Raw genomic sequence first — 15,887 nt, forward strand, 5'->3', positions numbered from 1 at the left:
TGTTTCTTTTCCTGATCCTTCTTAGCGTCTGCAATTCCTTCTTTGAGATTAGATGAGAAACGCGATAATAAACTTGCCCATTGTTTGCCAAGCTCCTGTGGACTGGATGGTATACCGTGCTGGGAAGAACGTTGCATAAAATAAACAACCAGCTGAGCAGCTCGTCTTATAGGTTTTGAATCTGCTAATTTGTTGATGAGCTGTTCGTTGTTGGCCAAGTATCGCATAAGAAAACGCAGAACCATAATGAATTATAGTATGAAAGTCTAATTATTTATACTTTGGGTACGTCGAATGTGCACATATTACGATACTTGAGTAGTAGTTCTCGCTTCAACTTGAGCTGCCTGCGAAGTGTTTCTAGCTTCTGTAATTGCTCCTCTTTGCTATATTCTATCCCAGGCAATTTTTTTATCTAAAAGCAATGGGTTTCGGTTTATTAAATTACAGAGAACGAATATTTAGTCATGCTAAGCATGATTATCGTCGAGTATACACACCTGTGATCGTGCAGAGTCCAATTTTTTTTGTAAATCTAGTATTTTGTGACTCGTATCCTGAGAGTCCTTAGCTTTTTGGGTGTTGTCATGAGGATCTTTTTCCACGCTATGTGGAACAAATCAAAATTTTGTTGCATTACATAACTAGTTTGATGAGACAAATTAGCTGTACATTTAATAAGGTAAATTCTTGTTCATACGTGATCCTGTAATACTCCAACGTCACGATCTAATGTTCGCAGAGCAAGTGAATAAAATTAGAATATCAATTTGAGAAATTGAGCAATCATGTACCTTGTGTTAATAATTTTGATACGCAATCATATGAGCTATAAATAATTTGACAAACGTGGCAGACAATGGGGAGTGCTTTCGCAACTTTCTATCTATAATAACTGGAAAAAATGGAGTACTATTTTTGGCATGTCAATTTCAAAGGGTATTGCTAGTGTTAACAAGAAAATAAATTAAACCCACATACCTTCGGATTATTTCGTAAACAAGCGGTAGAATTTCTATGTCTAGATCGTCGACTGTGAACTGACTTCGAGCAGGCGCTTCCTCTGCTATCTCAACAACTTCCATCATATTTTCACCGCAATTTTTTTCGGCATCTTCTGCTTTTTCGACACTAATTTTTTCTTCTTTCGTAGTCAGTTTAAATGAATTTATCTACACACGTTCTTTATCACGCGAACTGGTCGTTCAAAGCATTTAGCACACCACGAAGGTTTGACAAAATTTTACGGTACTGTCAGAAACAGAAGCCGGAAAAATCAAGTTTTGTAGATGGAGCGATGGCAAGGAGCTTAACATCTAGCTTGTAAAGTTAGACATAGAATGGACGTAATCGTTAGTATAGTCTATGGTGTTGCACCGCGAATGCCGGAAGTAGCTCCTGAACATTTCACCAGAAAATTGATTTCCGTCTCTTTCATTTGGGCTATCAAGGGTAGTAGGTGTGTATCGCGAATGCTGTTTTATATCTCTGATAATCCGAGGAATCCTACACAACGGCAATTAATTAGTCTTACTGAACGGAATTAGGTTAATTTACCAATTGTTAAGAGTGATAGTTTTTTCGATAAATAATTGTGGTGTTTATATTTTCAGTCCAAAATGGGACGCCGGCCAGCGAGGTGGTAAGTCGTCATGACTCGCATTTTCTAATTTAGGAAAAAAGAAATAATCGAAAAGAGAAATAATCGTGGTACCTTTATTCCTGACCAACGATTGCTTTAATTGACTCGAGCTACGAATTAATCCGAGGCTCTAACAAAATTCCCTTTTTTGTGTCAACGCAGGTGTATGCCAAGCTTCGAAGTGCACTGTTCTGTATTTAACCCATTACTGCCTCTTCATTTACTCGCTTATTTTGAAGTTCTCTGTAATTGTCGCGAAAATTTTGCTAATAAGAGTTGCAATTCCAGACCATTAGTCAACTGTAGAGAATTTTGTGGAACTGAAAGTTCGACATGATCATAACATAACCTCGTTAACACTGGTGTCTAACCTGTTTCGCAATATGTATCATTTAATTTATAATTTATACAATCAGATGTCATTGTTGCAATACGCTTTGAGATAAAGGTTTGGGAATCTAAGTGCTGTGTAAATATGTTATAAATCAAATACTGATGAGAATTTTTGTTAAATTACAGTTATCGCTACTGCAAGAACAAACCATATCCTAAGTCTCGTTTCTGTCGGGGTGTCCCTGACCCAAAGATTCGTATCTTTGACTTGGGAAAGAAGAAGGCATGTGTCGAAGACTTTCCACTCTGCGTTCATTTGGTTTCTGACGAATATGAACAGCTTAGCTCAGAAGCTCTAGAAGCAGGTCGTATTTGCTGCAACAAATACATGGTCAAAAATGCTGGCAAAGATCAGTTCCACATTAGGATGCGACTCCACCCTTTCCACGTCATTCGCATCAACAAAATGTTGTCATGCGCTGGAGCTGATAGGTAAATTACGTGAACAATAGTAACTCATTTATCCAACAACGGAATATTATCTACTTAGATCGAAAATTAATGCTACAAATTTGTTCAACTATCTAGGCTCCAAACTGGGATGAGAGGAGCCTTTGGTAAGCCTCAAGGTACTGTTGCTCGTGTCCGAATCGGGCAGCCGATCATGAGTGTGCGCTCATCGGACCGTCACAAGGCGGTAGTTATCGAGGCTCTACGGCGTGCCAAGTTCAAGTTCCCTGGTCGTCAAAAGATCTACGTTTCTAAGAAGTGGGGATTTACCAAGTACGAACGTGCTGAATACGAGGATCTGAAGGTAGCTGGTCGTCTTGCCCAAGATGGCTGCAATGTCAAATATCTTCCAGAGCACGGACCCCTAGACGCGTGGAAGAAGTTCAGAGAAAGCCTGGCCAGTGCCTAATCTGAGCCAAACACTTCTGTAAATGTGGTCTCAATAAATTTTATTCCGACTAATTGAAATTGTGCGTTTTTTACTATTATACCTCGTTATGTTGCAGGAAGATGCATGCTATAAGTTCAGTATCAATTCCAGATCTTTTTTTGCCAATTTACCATTTCCATGGTGAATAGTACAAAGTTCGCTTTTATAATAGATCCATTGTTACAGGTATAAGTGTTCTACAGATGTAGCAGATGATCATCTGTTCGGAGTTCATAATAAAATAGGTATAATGTGAAAAGGATGGTACTGTGATTTTAAGAATTTATTTTACAAATGATTAGAACGCCATATCCTACGTAACTCATTACAAATCAGTAACGTCATAGAAAATAAAAGTTGAGTGAGATTACGCGTCCATAAAGTTATCAATTGTAAATTATGTACAGGAATAAATTTAACAAAAAATATCCAAAAATTGGAAATATAGTTCACTAAAATACTTTGTTAGTAAAATGATTAGAAAGTACCTAATTACCTAATTAAAATTTGAAAAATACAATATTAAGGGAATGTATGGCCCAATTTTATAACACAACTGTTCAAGCTGCCCTAGGCTACCTGCATTTAACTTTGAAAGTTAAAAGAATACATCTGACAGATGAATTGCACTTTGAAACTTTTTTGCCAACGAAAGATGTAGGTATCATTATTGTTCGACTGTTTAACGAGTTTGTGGTAACAAGTTTTAAACTTAGTGTAAATTTTTCTCATTAGTACGATCCACGTTCTTCACACTTCCGTTTTCTACTTGCAATTCGTCATCGATATCCAAATCATCTATAGGCTCTATGTTATGCATCGGATGAAGACTAGTATCCAATGCTTCTGTGCTTGTAACTGCGTCCAATAAAGGAGATAGTTTCTCTGCTTCACTATCATCATCTTGTCCCTGAAAACGTTGACGAAATTATTTGAGAAATGAATCTCTCAGTTTGTTAGCAGCAAAAGAACTACTTTACCTCATCGATAGCAGTTGATTGCTTCTCATTAACGAGTCTTAATGTGTCTCTTGTACGAAGGGCCGTTTTGTCACGTGGACGACTAATTACTTTGGCTCGTGCAACTGGAGAACGACTGCGAAGATCTTTTTGAGAACCAGAAATTTCATCCCTTGCAAGTAGAACAGACATTCGGAACTCGGGTGTTGCACAAGGCATACCACTAGTTCTTGGTGACTTCTCCGTATCTTTTGGAGATGCATGTTTCGAAACTGGCGTACGCTCAGCTGATCTAAAAAAAGTTCTTGTTTCTACCATCCTACTATGATCTACAATCTATACAATTTAACCCTTTAAGATTACACCTTTGATTCATGGATATACAAGTTTGAGCTTGGAATCCCATCCTATTCTTTCGTTCTCATACAAGTTTGATAAGTTTTACGCGTCAGTCACCAAGAAAAAGTGATAAATTACCATTAGATTATCGTTTTCTTATCAAGTAACCTAATATTAGGGTTAGTTTTAAGAAAATATTTTCTTTTTGTACACGTGCATTATTGTTGTAGTGAACATTATTTTAAGATGCAGTTAAAGGGTTAAATGTGTTAGACATGGAATGTTCATGATTTTAGAGATGCGTGGAGTTTTGTTAGAGGCATGTGAGGGTGAAAGCAGTAAAGGACGGTTATTTGAATTTCAATAATGGCTAGAAAATAGTATATTAAAATCTTCATCATTTTACTGACATACCGATTTAAAATTTCAGCAGCTTGAATAGCACTGGCTGTGTCTGTGTCAGGAGTATCCAGGGACTCAATTGGTAGGACCGTTGCTCTTGGTGTATAAGGGCCATTCAAAGCTTCTATGAGCGATACTGCCTCATAGCCAGGTGGTATATTTTCACAACTACCCTGGAAAGTAGTTTAAGAATCGAATTTAATTGCTGGTTTACGAAGAGAAGTGAATTAGTCAGAACTGGCTTCCATCATACAGACTAATGACAGCTTGAGTTATAAAAAAGAATGAATACTAATAATCAATACCTCAGCCAGTGGCGGATTGGACAGTATTGCCCCAGTCGCTTTCTGCAAAGCTTTAATTTGCAACAAAGCCCTGAAAGGTGCTCGACATATAGGACAATTATTTGCCTGATACCGTAACGAGTCCGCACACCCATTACACAGGCACAAGTGCCTACAAGGTAGAATCAATGTATCACGTACGTCACACATGCATATAACGCATTCAGATCCACTATCTTCAGTATCTTCATCGCTTCCTTGTTGCTACAAAGAGAAATAAATTAATTGAAAAAAGTGAATTTTTCAACATGCAACTTTATGGTTCCTGTTTTGTGTAATTGAAATATCATCTTGACTGCTTCTGCGATACCTTAGCATTTTCGCTGTTCTTATTTTCAATGCCGTAAATTTCTTGAATTAGATAACAAAGGCCATCTACGTATAGCTTTTGTTTCAATGCTTTTAACACGTACGATCCATCGGAATGTTTTTCTATAACAGCGATAGTAGTATGAGACTGTTTTGGCTCCTCCGTTCCCTCCTCTGCAACGCAGTGAATTGCGATTGGAATGACCTGGAAAGTAATACTTGTGTAATAGTCAGGATGTAAAGATATAAAATAGACAATTTTATGAAGTACTATTTTGTTTGTCAAGTGAAGCCAAGTTTTAAGATAATCACACCTCTCTGTCTGGATTGTATACTAAATCTTCCTCGTTGTATAGAGTTGGATCAAAAATATGAGACGATTGGCTGAACTGTTGATTAGTACCCTTTTTATAATGATATGTCTCAGAATTCATCGAAGGATCTCGAGGTATATACCTGAATAGATAAAAACAATAAAATGCAAATTCGAAGTGTTATAATACACAGTATGGTTATTCTCAAACTCTATCATACTTACACAACTCCATTAGCGGTTACATCCTCAGTACAAAAATAATAAACCGTTATGGCACATCTAACGTCACAGTCGAAAGTAAATTCTATGTTAAACCTGGTAGGTTTATAGTCGGTATCTCCATCTCCGTAATGCTTACTATTATGGTGTTGCGACGAAGTTGATGTTTGGTCTATGATACGCACTAGCCGTAGTGATTCCTTCCGTATGTTAACCAGACTTTTCAGAGTCTTTGTTGGATCGTTGGCTTGAGGCGGAGGATATGGAAACTACGGAGAAAAAAAATAATCTATATTGTCGAAAAGAGTCCAGGTTCAATCCTTTCACAGTCATGAGTACTAACCGGAGTTGGCCTACTTCCGAGGAAATTTAAATCAGCATTTTCTCCGAAAAGGTAAGCTTCCGGTTGAGGTGTATCGAACCTCTCACCACCCATTATAAAGTGGCTTCCAAAATAACTGCCTGTTAATTTATGAAAAGTTTGTAATCGTGTTCATTTATGATTCGGTGTAATAGAATTAACGTCATTTGTCTTTTGGGAAAGAATGAATTTATCGTGTAAGAAAAAATAAATAAACTTGTTGTTATCAAGATATGAAGTTACATGACAAAGCTGCCTCTGACAGTAAAGTAATAGGAAGAGGTACATAATAAAATTTCATTAAAGAGTATGGAACGTAATTTAATAATAATAACATTTTACCCGAACGCGGAGGATATTTGTAGGCATGGTTTGAAACTATGTCGACTTCTTCGACACCAGCATTTTGTCTGCTGGTTAGTGAGCCCATTTTCAACTATTTTCGTTGAAAATGCGAGATGAAATGAAGAAAGTTCGTTACTCGTTCGCACTTTTGACAACTAAACAACATTCAACAAGGTATCTACGGCCTCATCAGCTGGTGACAAAGCGTGGTAAAGACCATTGATGATACAACTCACGAGATTACACGACAAGGAAGTAAAAGTGACGTATCTCGCTACCGCTGGTGATATAGAGAATTGTCCAGTTAACGATAGTCTCTCCATTTCCCACTGAGTTATCTCTGCAATTTTCTTAGTGTCTAAACATTTCCAATGAACATTATATTATATCAGGGGAAATCCAGTTAAGTTTTGTTAGCATGTATCGTGAAATTAAGATGTAAAACACCATAGTTATCTGTTGACATTGAGATTTTCTGCCGTGATTTCTATCACGCTGTAGTCCAACGCTTTGGGAGATTGGAAGACTGAGGACACATAGAGATAATGCTTTGAATCATTTCGGATCTACTTATCTGGAGTACGGTTTCAACTCTCAAGTGAATACCGCCCCCCGCAGTGGAAAAATTCAATTGCTCCCGATGGCTCTGTGTCCAGTGATACATTAATTATTATTTTATCGCGGTGGTCGATGTAAACGATTATCTTCGACAGGTATATTTTAACTAGTTTTACCACAGATTATCGGCATTGTGGTTATGGTGGTTATGTTGTGTGGTAGCTCACGGAGGACAATTGGAATGTTATCATCACGGAGTATCGCTGATTGACTCTTGTGCGTCGTCGTCCTATTTATTTATTTTTTTTTCACCTTTTGTTGCGATTATAGTGAATCCTTGACATTTATATCGTTAAGCTTCGACTATTGTTGTTCAATCTAAATGGTTGGTATTGATTACGATTACCATTCGATGTATATATTGTGTGTTTTGTGTCCTTGACCAAAGATGACATGAAATTTGGCAAATAAATTATGCGAGCCAATTTATTGCAGTTAACAATAAGATTTATCGCCAGTTCCTGTTAACTTCTCATTCTCGGAATGGTATTTAAATTATATTCTCTAATAAAAAAGAAACCATCTAAAAAACAATCACCGAGTACAACAATTTACATTCCGATCTCACTTCTCAACTTTTTCTTTTGTCAGACTTAGAATATATTGGCAATAGCAAATTTCTTTCATGTTTTAGTAAGCATCATTTTATAGGCTCTTCGTATGATGTCAGCTATAGTCCCCGGGGCGAATAATTTGTCAGAAACTACTCCAGAATGCGATCATGTAACCGACAGACAAAAACTACAAGAGGACTTGTTGGCTGCTGCTAAAAAATGCCATCTCAGATTCGGCGGACGAGCAGAATTGGCCACTGATTCTGATGCTTGTGTTAATCTCTTATGTTACATGTTTGAGTCGATTTTTAATCATGGATTACGTGCTAATCGTACAGATAAATTAAATTCAGCACTTAGGTAAGTTTACTTTTAATTCGCAGAGTTTTTCAGCCAAGATTATATTGATTGAAAAGGATTGCTTCGTCGGTGTTTACCGTTGAATAAATTGTTTGTTTAACATTTTCGACATTTCGACAGGTCCTCGCTACACAACAGTAAAAAAAAGTGAATAAAACTGTTCTTTGTTAGTTATCAATGATTGGCTCTTAGGTTAGTTGTGCATGTGTTACTTGTTTTTTGATTTTTCCTTGATTTCAGCTCAAATATATACATATCGTATCAATATTGTAAACATAAATAGTAACATAGTCAGGATCAAATGAAGGGATATTGGAGAAACATGTAACACATGCGTCACTAACCTAAAAATCTGTCATAGCATGAAAATGTCAAGTATATACTATCGAAGAATAGTTTTGTTCCACGTTTATTATTGTTGCGTAACTTGAAGTTGATTGGTTGAAACTTCGCAATTGTTGATTGATGAATTTCCTTAATGACTAATGCCGACGAGGCAATCTCATTATTTCTTGTTTATGAATCACACATCGGTATCTACTAAAAAAATTGCAAACCAGGAGAAGAAATAAATATCGGAATATAAACTTGAGCCATAGTTTTATCGATGTAGCAAAATTCAAGGAAATTCATCCACCATAATGCGAGGAGCTCGACTTCATATTGTAATTAATACACGATGTAATTTATTTTCTAAATGTCAATATACTGTTTATTCATTATCATTGTTTCTCTTATCCTTTTTTACTGAAACTTGCTTCATGAAATTTGTATGTTTTTTTACATTCTAAGTAAATTCTATCGAGTGCAGTGACCTAACAAAACTTGGAAAGCATTAGGCAATTATGAATATAAAACTGTAAACATTTTGGCAAAGAATCTAAGCAGACATTGGAATAACGTATACAATTTTTTCTACTTCCAGGCACGTTTCAGACTTAGTGTCAGGTGGCTTATACAAAACTAGTATAGCCCAAGAGGCAACATTCTGGCCTTGCATTAGAGAACAGCTTACTTGGCACGAACAAGAGCGCTTCAGTGTGCTCAGAAAAGTTTGCACAGATTTGGGACGAGGTAGAGCATGGCTCAGAGCTGCTCTGAATGAGAAATCCCTTGAGAGACATTTGCACTCTATAATCAGTCCCGAAAATTTATCCCCCTTTTACGAAGATTGGGCATTTTTATTAGACCAAGAAAGATCCTCAGTCCTACCTAATGTAGCTGCAGGTAGTTTGCAACTATGAATTATTTATATATCTGATAATTAAAAACTTTCTTGCGAATGATAGCTGCGAAAGTATTTTTACCTTTCGACGATCTGTTCAGGCTTGTGAATTTGTGATGACTGTTGATTATAAATATTTCTTTCGTGAACTATTAGGTCTGGGGACAATATTATTTGCTATACGGATAGATAATGAGAACCTTGATGACTACAATAAGGAAGGACAAATTGCAGGTTGCAGTATATCACAGTCGGAACCAATTATTCCAACAATACTTCCAGGTATTACATTCGTTTCTAAGTACAGTTGAATCTAGAATTTATAAGCCGTTTTGTCTAGAATGAATGTAATTAAAAATTTTGACTTCTATTACTTGCTATTTGGATATCGTACCAAAAATTCAAACTTGGTACTCTTTGTTTTATTACAAAGAAATGTGTTTGAATTTTGTGACATGTCTCGTCACATTGTATCAATTGTAGTAATATTTCGATTGCTTAGTTTGTTGTACAGCGGGATAGGTAAAAGCATGAGAACACACTTTGCATTGTTTAGATTCTTCCAAAATTGATCACGAAAAACGCAAGAAAAAGGTACGCACTCATATAATCTCATTTGATGATGACGACAACGGTCAGGAAAGCGAAATTATAAACGTGGACGTGTCTGTCAGTGCACCTCCGACTTGTTTAAGTTCACCAACTATGACGTCGGTCAAAGACTATTTGCTCGAAGGTCAGCCTGATTCCGATGGTTCAACTGTTGAGCAAAATAACACAACGGTTGAATGGCAAAAGTGAGATATGGACATTACCAATAATTCTCATGTACATGAATTAGTATCCTCTTCTATATTTCAATGAAAGAGATAAAGTGTGACTCAGCTTTTGATAAAAAAAATAACATTTCTAAATTTCGTGCAGTGAGTCCGTAGAAGAGGAAAGAGTTCTGACTCCCTTAACTGACGTTGGAAGTATGCGGGGACTAGTGCCAGTATCACCTACCGAGGAGCCAAATCTCGAGGACTTACTCGTCACCCCTCCAAGTTACTCCGATGTAAGCATGATTGTGCAGATTCTTTGTTCAGTTAAAAGCATGCATGCACTGCGGAGAACGTCGATTTTATTTTAATGTAGGATTTACAGGAGGTGACAGAGGCTGCGGTAGAAGCTATTGAACCACCAACTGGTTTAGAAATACAGAAAGATATGGAGAATCTTGATATTGAGACTCTACGCATCAGGCTACTTGCCTTAGCCGAACTACTCGACCAAGCTAAAGAAGATGCGACAGGCAGTAGATTACAGCTGGCCCGTTTTCAGAGGCAACACCAGGATCAAGTTGAGAGGCATGATTTGCAGCTGCAAGCATTGCACAGGTGACTTTTGTCTTGCCATTGGTTAACTGAGAGCTCAAGCTTAATCTCGTACATATTACCTGTGTTTGATTAATTTGATATCTGCATGATTTGAAAATAATTTGTTGCTCACTGTGAATGTGCAGAGAAAATCAATTGCTCAGGCAACAACTGAGAAAGTATGTCACCGCAGTTCAAATGCTTCGAAGAGATTCCGACTCTACTACCGTGTCAGAAGAAGATCATTCATTAGATTATCATAACGAGGCACAACAATATCAAGATAAACTGGTGCAAGTAGCCGAAATGCATGCAGAACTAATGGAATTCAATGCCAGACTGACTATGCAATTAACTAACAGGTATTTAGACATACAACCACCATATCTGTGTGGAAAACAAAAACAATTGAGCGAACACGCCTGTAAGTGCTAATCGTTTACATAGGGATAGGCTGGTCAAATTACTGCAAGCCGAATTGGAATGCCTTCGAGGACCATTGAGTGAAGATGGACTGCCAATGGAACCACCCTGTCTCATACATATTTGGGTGCCATCTGCTTTTTTGACTGGGCAATCATCGGATATTCATCATGTTTACCAGGTACCTGTTCGTAAAGAATTACTGATAAGATACAAAATAAGTGACACGAACAAATAGGAAATTCATGCTTCAAGTCATTTCAATATTATCTGCATAAGTCAGAGTAAATGAAAGTGATATGGTTTCAGATATACGTACGTATTAGGGACACGGAATGGAATATCTACAGACGGTATGCGCAGTTCTACTCACTTCACAAAGAACTCAAAAAACACGATGCTATCGTGACAACGTTTGAATTCCCTCCCAAAAAGACAATAGGAAACAAAGTAAAAACAATTTTCCCAACTATTAATAATACGGCTCTAAATGTACATTTCATGCTCTGATAGTTATATCATTTGTTCAATAGGATGCTAAATTCGTAGAGGAGCGACGTCTAAGGCTACAGCAATGGTTAAGAAGAGTTGTTGGCCGGTTAGCTCATTGTTCTCCAGCATTTGCGGCTAGACCAAGCAGACAAACTCTTGTATCGTTGATGCCTTTTTTTGGGTGAGCTAATTTAAAAGATGTCTTGTGACTTATAACTTCACGCGAGTGTATGTGGAGTGATGACTAGTTTCTGAGAGTACACTAAATCCATGAATACAAAATTGTACGATGTAAATCATACCAGTTAAGTACTGTTATCTCTGTTGTTATTATTATCGTCTGTAATGTAAATAGGTAAATCATTGTACAGATCTGATACAAGATATTTTATTCAAAAGTATAACGATGATTGCCAGTATCTAGTATATTTTTATGTCCACTGTTTCACAGTGATCTTCCAAACAACGACGATTCAAGAAAAAAAGGAAATTCGACGAGAAACACGTTCTCAACGTCACCTCAGTATACAGGACTATAATAAATACGTATACCTAGATAATTTGTACATAACATAACGAATTCATAATTTACATATATTTGACTACTGTTCGTAATGGAAAATATTTGAAAATTGGTGTTTTATACAAAGGCGAATCACCTACATGTTTTCGATAGTTATACTAAAGAGGATACACCATATTTTATTGCTTCTGTTTTCTATTGATTAAAAACACAGTGACCCCATGCACTTATCAGATATTTTATGTTTAATTTGTATTTGTGGTTTCAACTCTAAACGTAGTTCTTGCATCATGTATAATTTACAAAGTCCCATGGTACCACACATAGGTTTTACAGAATAAAGGCCTGTGTAAATTTTAACTGCCCAATATCTAACTGATTTTTTTTACGTTTCTCCTAAAAGAAGGATAATAATTTAATAAACAAGTGTTTACAAGTTTTGCTACTATTAAACACATGCCGCGTAAGATACGTTACATTCCAGCATTAGAGTTACGTCAACTCTTTATTTTTAGTCTGTCTCATCTCGTCTTGTTGATAGGTCGTTAAAGAGTTTGTAAAAATTATTACCGCGTTTTCCTGGTAGTCGAAACAACAACTGCGTAACTTCTATTACCGCAATTAAATTATTCCATTAGAAAAAAAAAACCAAAAGACAAAAAAAAATTGTAAATATACAATATTATATAAACCACCAGAGTGGAGTGCTTAAATGGATGTCCCGACGAGGCGAACCCTCTATATAATTCGCTCGATCTTCGGCCAACAGAGGACGAAATCTCGAAGTATTGCTTGTTTATTCTAATAAACAAATCAAAGCACCCAAATTTGATTATAACTATAATAATTCAATTAAAAAATGTCACGGAAGTTAAAATAACTGGCTATATTAGCAATTTCATTCTTCATAATTTCTGGTCAAGTCCCCCCACGCGATGCTTTTGGAAATGATTCAGTTCAAAGCTCATAAATTAGAAAAGAAACTAAAACCAATTGAATTTAACAAAATGAAATGAAATTGTTGAATGTAGTATGAAACAGTACATTGGCACTTGCCCTAACGAGATGTAGCCACGAACAAAATAATAATAATAATAATAATGAACCAGACTGTTATTTAAATTATCAATATAATATATTTTGTCTATTATTATGATACGAGTTTTTGTAATCAGTATTTTGGTTTTGTGTGAATATCATATTAAATATAATACAAATGGTAATAACGGCGTTGACGATAAAACACGATTTAGAATGAGAAAAAAAAAAACGAGACAAAGTGGTACATAAATATAATATACATCGGAAAATTCCATGAAATTGGTCAATTTTATTTATTATTTTTTTTTCCTCCATTTTTTCAATCATTTTCTTCTCTTTATGTAAGGCGACTTAATAGTAATATAAAAAGGTACACTTTTTTCATTTAAATATCATACTTTATGATAAAAAATAAAAGTGCATAATTGTTATTATTATTGGAACAAGTACATACATTTTTATGCTGATAAATAATAATGATAAAACTAATTGTATATAAAGAACCATACGTTTAACAAGTTGCGCAGAAAAGTCCCACTATGGAGAGGTAAGGTCAAACGCTGCTTCTGAGATCAAAGGATACTACATATTTGTTTACCTGTAAAGTATATGAAAATGAATTTTTGTGACCGGTGAATCGATTCTTCTACTTATTCATCATTATTCGATAGTCATACAAGTAAATTAAATAAAGCAATGACGAATTGTTGTTGTTGTTGTTGTTATTATTATTATTACATAATATAAGTATGAATCAAACTAAGCTCACCTTTCCATATTGAGATTAAAGGTTGCGTAGAATATAATACCAGTGTATATTATCCTTATTATTATTATTGTTGTTGTTATTATTATTATTATTATTATGTGTAACTAATGAATACAAAAAGAAACTCTCGTAAGGCTATATGTTATACGAACTATGTTGCATCACCGTTTTTTATTCTCATTTAACATTGCGTCAGTATATGAAAATTTGTTTGAGTACTTGTAAAAAGGTGATTCTTTCTGGTTGTTTTCTTTATTTTTTCTATTCATTTCTTAACCAGCGTAGTGTCAAGTTGAAAACTGAAATTATTCTATCTATCTATCTATCTATCTATCTATCTATGTATCTATCTACCTATCTATCTACCTATTTAAAAAAAGAAAACTATAGTACAAGTACATACATTATATTATTGTAATAATATGCAAAAATTGGGAAAAAAAAAACAAAAATATTATAAAAATTAGAATGGAAATACAAAAAATATTAGATAATAGGTGAAGGCTTGAGTGGAAAGTGGCGAATAAGAGAGTATTTTTTATTAGGTATGTTGCATTTATACATTATTCTATACACATATACGTATATATAAATATGCATATGAATATACACGTATATAAGTACGTATACGTGTCCGGTGAAAGAAAAAAAAAGAAATAATCTTTCCGCTTTACTAACAAAGCGATTATTAAAATTATTAAAATTAAGAAAAAGAAAAATTTTAAAATACCCGCAGATCTACTTATAATACATGGTACAGAGTGTAAAAATTATAATTATTTATTTTTTTGTTTGTTTGTTTTAAATACTGTATTTTATCAATATTATTTATGCATTACTTTCTGTATTTTCAACTGGTTCTTGTCGAATATAAGTTGTTTTTTTTTTTAATTTTATTTTTTTTCTATCGTCACTTGTTGACTATCCTTTTTATACCGAGTTAAATTTAGTAGCTAAACTGTCTCAAGTCTCTCTTTACTTTCCACAAAACTGCAGGTACTTTAAAAATAAAAAATATATGAAAAATCTAGTGTTCGCTACATGTATCAAAAGCCATTGTACAATACTGCTGAAAATGTATGTTTTCCATGAATTGTCATCATTAAACACGTCAAGCAGCATTATTGTAGAGGGGTTTAATGCAAACTAATATGACACATGAATAAAACATAAAGACATATAGCAATCTCAAAACGATTTACGGCTCTGCAAACTTAAGAGTGAAAAAGACGTGTCAGGGTTGTACAATATATACATTATATTGGAAAACCAATCGAATCGTTTAGAGAGATAAAAAAAAAATGAAGGAAATTTAAAGAAACGTTCAAACTTAGTGCAAATAAATTTTTTGGAAAAAAACGTTTCTACATGTATAAGTAAATGCTTCGTCGAAATTAAGTCAAACGATTTTATTAATAGTAAAATCAAAAAAAAAATAAACAGAGGAATGATTAATTGAATGATGAAAAAATTTCGGAAATTTTCAAGCCTTACTCAGATTCGGTTGCTTTCACACAACTTAGTCCCCATTGTTACTTACTGTACGTGATCATGTCTTTTACTCCGTATACATCAATAATATACTATATCCCGCTCATAATGTCCCAGTTTATATACGTATAAAAAAAATATATATATAAAAAAATAAAAAAAAAAATAAAAAATGATCTCACACACGCACACACACACATTCACTTACTCCTTTTCGTTACGCATCATGTGCATGCTAATCATATAGTTTTCCAGACATTGATCTGTCAGTGTTAACACTATCAGGCACAGGGGTACCTCTTCTTATGAACCTAAAGATAAGATATTACACTCGCTGTTAATCAAGACGATTTGAAATATGTTTACGTGACACGAAATATAAAAACATTTTAAATAAACAATCGTCATAGATTTGTATATGTTAATAAAATAAAATTAGAAAATAAAAAAATGAGAAAAAAAAGTCATATATAACTACAGTTTTAAAAACACATTTTAACATCGCTCGCAATGTGACTGCGAGT

General features: G+C 34.8%; 4 protein-coding genes across 13 annotated transcripts; 2 read left to right on the forward strand and 2 right to left on the reverse strand.

The window, feature by feature from the left end:
* Positions 1-138: 138 nt before the first annotated feature.
* On the reverse strand, positions 139-1,280 carry LOC124183447 (mediator of RNA polymerase II transcription subunit 9). Its single transcript, XM_046571945.1, has 3 exons — positions 982-1,280; positions 501-606; positions 139-415 (listed from the first exon to the last, which is right to left on the reverse strand). The coding sequence occupies exons 1-3, from the start codon at positions 1,086-1,088 to the stop codon at positions 275-277; spliced, it is 354 nt and encodes a 117-aa protein (XP_046427901.1). The 5' UTR covers positions 1,089-1,280; the 3' UTR covers positions 139-274.
* Positions 1,281-1,331: 51 nt separating this feature from the next.
* On the forward strand, positions 1,332-2,949 carry LOC124183442 (60S ribosomal protein L10). The gene is made up of 4 exons (XM_046571938.1): positions 1,332-1,459; positions 1,614-1,642; positions 2,162-2,467; positions 2,564-2,949. The coding sequence occupies exons 2-4, from the start codon at positions 1,620-1,622 to the stop codon at positions 2,892-2,894; spliced, it is 660 nt and encodes a 219-aa protein (XP_046427894.1). The 5' UTR covers positions 1,332-1,459; positions 1,614-1,619; the 3' UTR covers positions 2,895-2,949.
* A 233-nt stretch (positions 2,950-3,182) lies between these two features.
* On the reverse strand, positions 3,183-6,733 carry LOC124183429 (E3 ubiquitin ligase Rnf157). 2 transcript variants are annotated; one of them, XM_046571911.1, is made up of 9 exons: positions 6,507-6,733; positions 6,147-6,265; positions 5,807-6,072; positions 5,583-5,724; positions 5,270-5,473; positions 4,921-5,163; positions 4,628-4,788; positions 3,896-4,166; positions 3,183-3,825 (listed from the first exon to the last, which is right to left on the reverse strand). In XM_046571911.1, the coding sequence occupies exons 1-9, from the start codon at positions 6,592-6,594 to the stop codon at positions 3,628-3,630; spliced, it is 1,692 nt and encodes a 563-aa protein (XP_046427867.1). In that variant the 5' UTR covers positions 6,595-6,733; the 3' UTR covers positions 3,183-3,627. The 2 variants fall into 2 exon arrangements, with proteins under 2 accessions (XP_046427867.1, XP_046427868.1); XM_046571912.1 differs by having other exon boundaries at positions 3,896-4,046; positions 6,507-6,732.
* Positions 6,734-6,912: 179 nt separating this feature from the next.
* LOC124183423 (sorting nexin-29) lies at positions 6,913-15,296 on the forward strand. Of its 9 annotated transcripts, none has more exons than XM_046571896.1 (12): positions 6,913-7,452; positions 7,762-8,041; positions 8,967-9,268; positions 9,423-9,548; positions 9,823-10,063; positions 10,191-10,323; positions 10,404-10,645; positions 10,771-10,986; positions 11,072-11,228; positions 11,357-11,497; positions 11,581-11,720; positions 11,991-15,296. In XM_046571896.1, the coding sequence occupies exons 2-12, from the start codon at positions 7,788-7,790 to the stop codon at positions 12,076-12,078; spliced, it is 2,040 nt and encodes a 679-aa protein (XP_046427852.1). In that variant the 5' UTR covers positions 6,913-7,452; positions 7,762-7,787; the 3' UTR covers positions 12,079-15,296. The 9 variants fall into 9 exon arrangements, with proteins under 9 accessions (XP_046427852.1, XP_046427849.1, XP_046427851.1 ...); XM_046571893.1 differs by having other exon boundaries at positions 7,779-8,041; XM_046571895.1 differs by having other exon boundaries at positions 7,779-8,041; positions 10,413-10,645.
* The last annotated feature ends 591 nt before the right edge of the window (positions 15,297-15,887 follow it).

The sequence above is a fragment of the Neodiprion fabricii genome, chromosome 5, assembly GCF_021155785.1.
Source record: "Neodiprion fabricii isolate iyNeoFabr1 chromosome 5, iyNeoFabr1.1, whole genome shotgun sequence".
Taxonomy (NCBI): Eukaryota; Metazoa; Arthropoda; class Insecta; order Hymenoptera; family Diprionidae; genus Neodiprion; species Neodiprion fabricii.

Coding starts and splice junctions, on each gene's coding strand:
- LOC124183442 (XM_046571938.1), top strand. CDS start 1,620: ATGGGACGCCGGCCAGCGAGGTG. Junction 1,643..2,161: donor GGACGCCGGCCAGCGAGGTG/GTAAGTCGTCAT, acceptor GTTAAATTACAG/TTATCGCTACTGCAAGAACA. Junction 2,468..2,563: donor TCATGCGCTGGAGCTGATAG/GTAAATTACGTG, acceptor TCAACTATCTAG/GCTCCAAACTGGGATGAGAG.
- LOC124183423 (XM_046571893.1), top strand. Junction 9,269..9,422: donor CCTACCTAATGTAGCTGCAG/GTAGTTTGCAAC, acceptor GTGAACTATTAG/GTCTGGGGACAATATTATTT. Junction 11,229..11,356: donor ATATTCATCATGTTTACCAG/GTACCTGTTCGT, acceptor ATATGGTTTCAG/ATATACGTACGTATTAGGGA.
- LOC124183447 (XM_046571945.1), bottom strand. CDS start 1,088: ATGATGGAAGTTGTTGAGATAGCAGAGGAAGCGCCTGCTCGAAGTCAG. Junction 607..981: donor GTTTACGAAATAATCCGAAG/GTATGTGGGTTT, acceptor TGTTCCACATAG/CGTGGAAAAAGATCCTCATG. Junction 416..500: donor TGGACTCTGCACGATCACAG/GTGTGTATACTC, acceptor CATTGCTTTTAG/ATAAAAAAATTGCCTGGGAT.
- LOC124183429 (XM_046571911.1), bottom strand. CDS start 6,594: ATGGGCTCACTAACCAGCAGACAAAATGCTGGTGTCGAAGAAGTCGAC. Junction 6,073..6,146: donor TCGGAAGTAGGCCAACTCCG/GTTAGTACTCAT, acceptor TTTTCTCCGTAG/TTTCCATATCCTCCGCCTCA. Junction 5,725..5,806: donor GTAACCGCTAATGGAGTTGT/GTAAGTATGATA, acceptor TTATCTATTCAG/GTATATACCTCGAGATCCTT.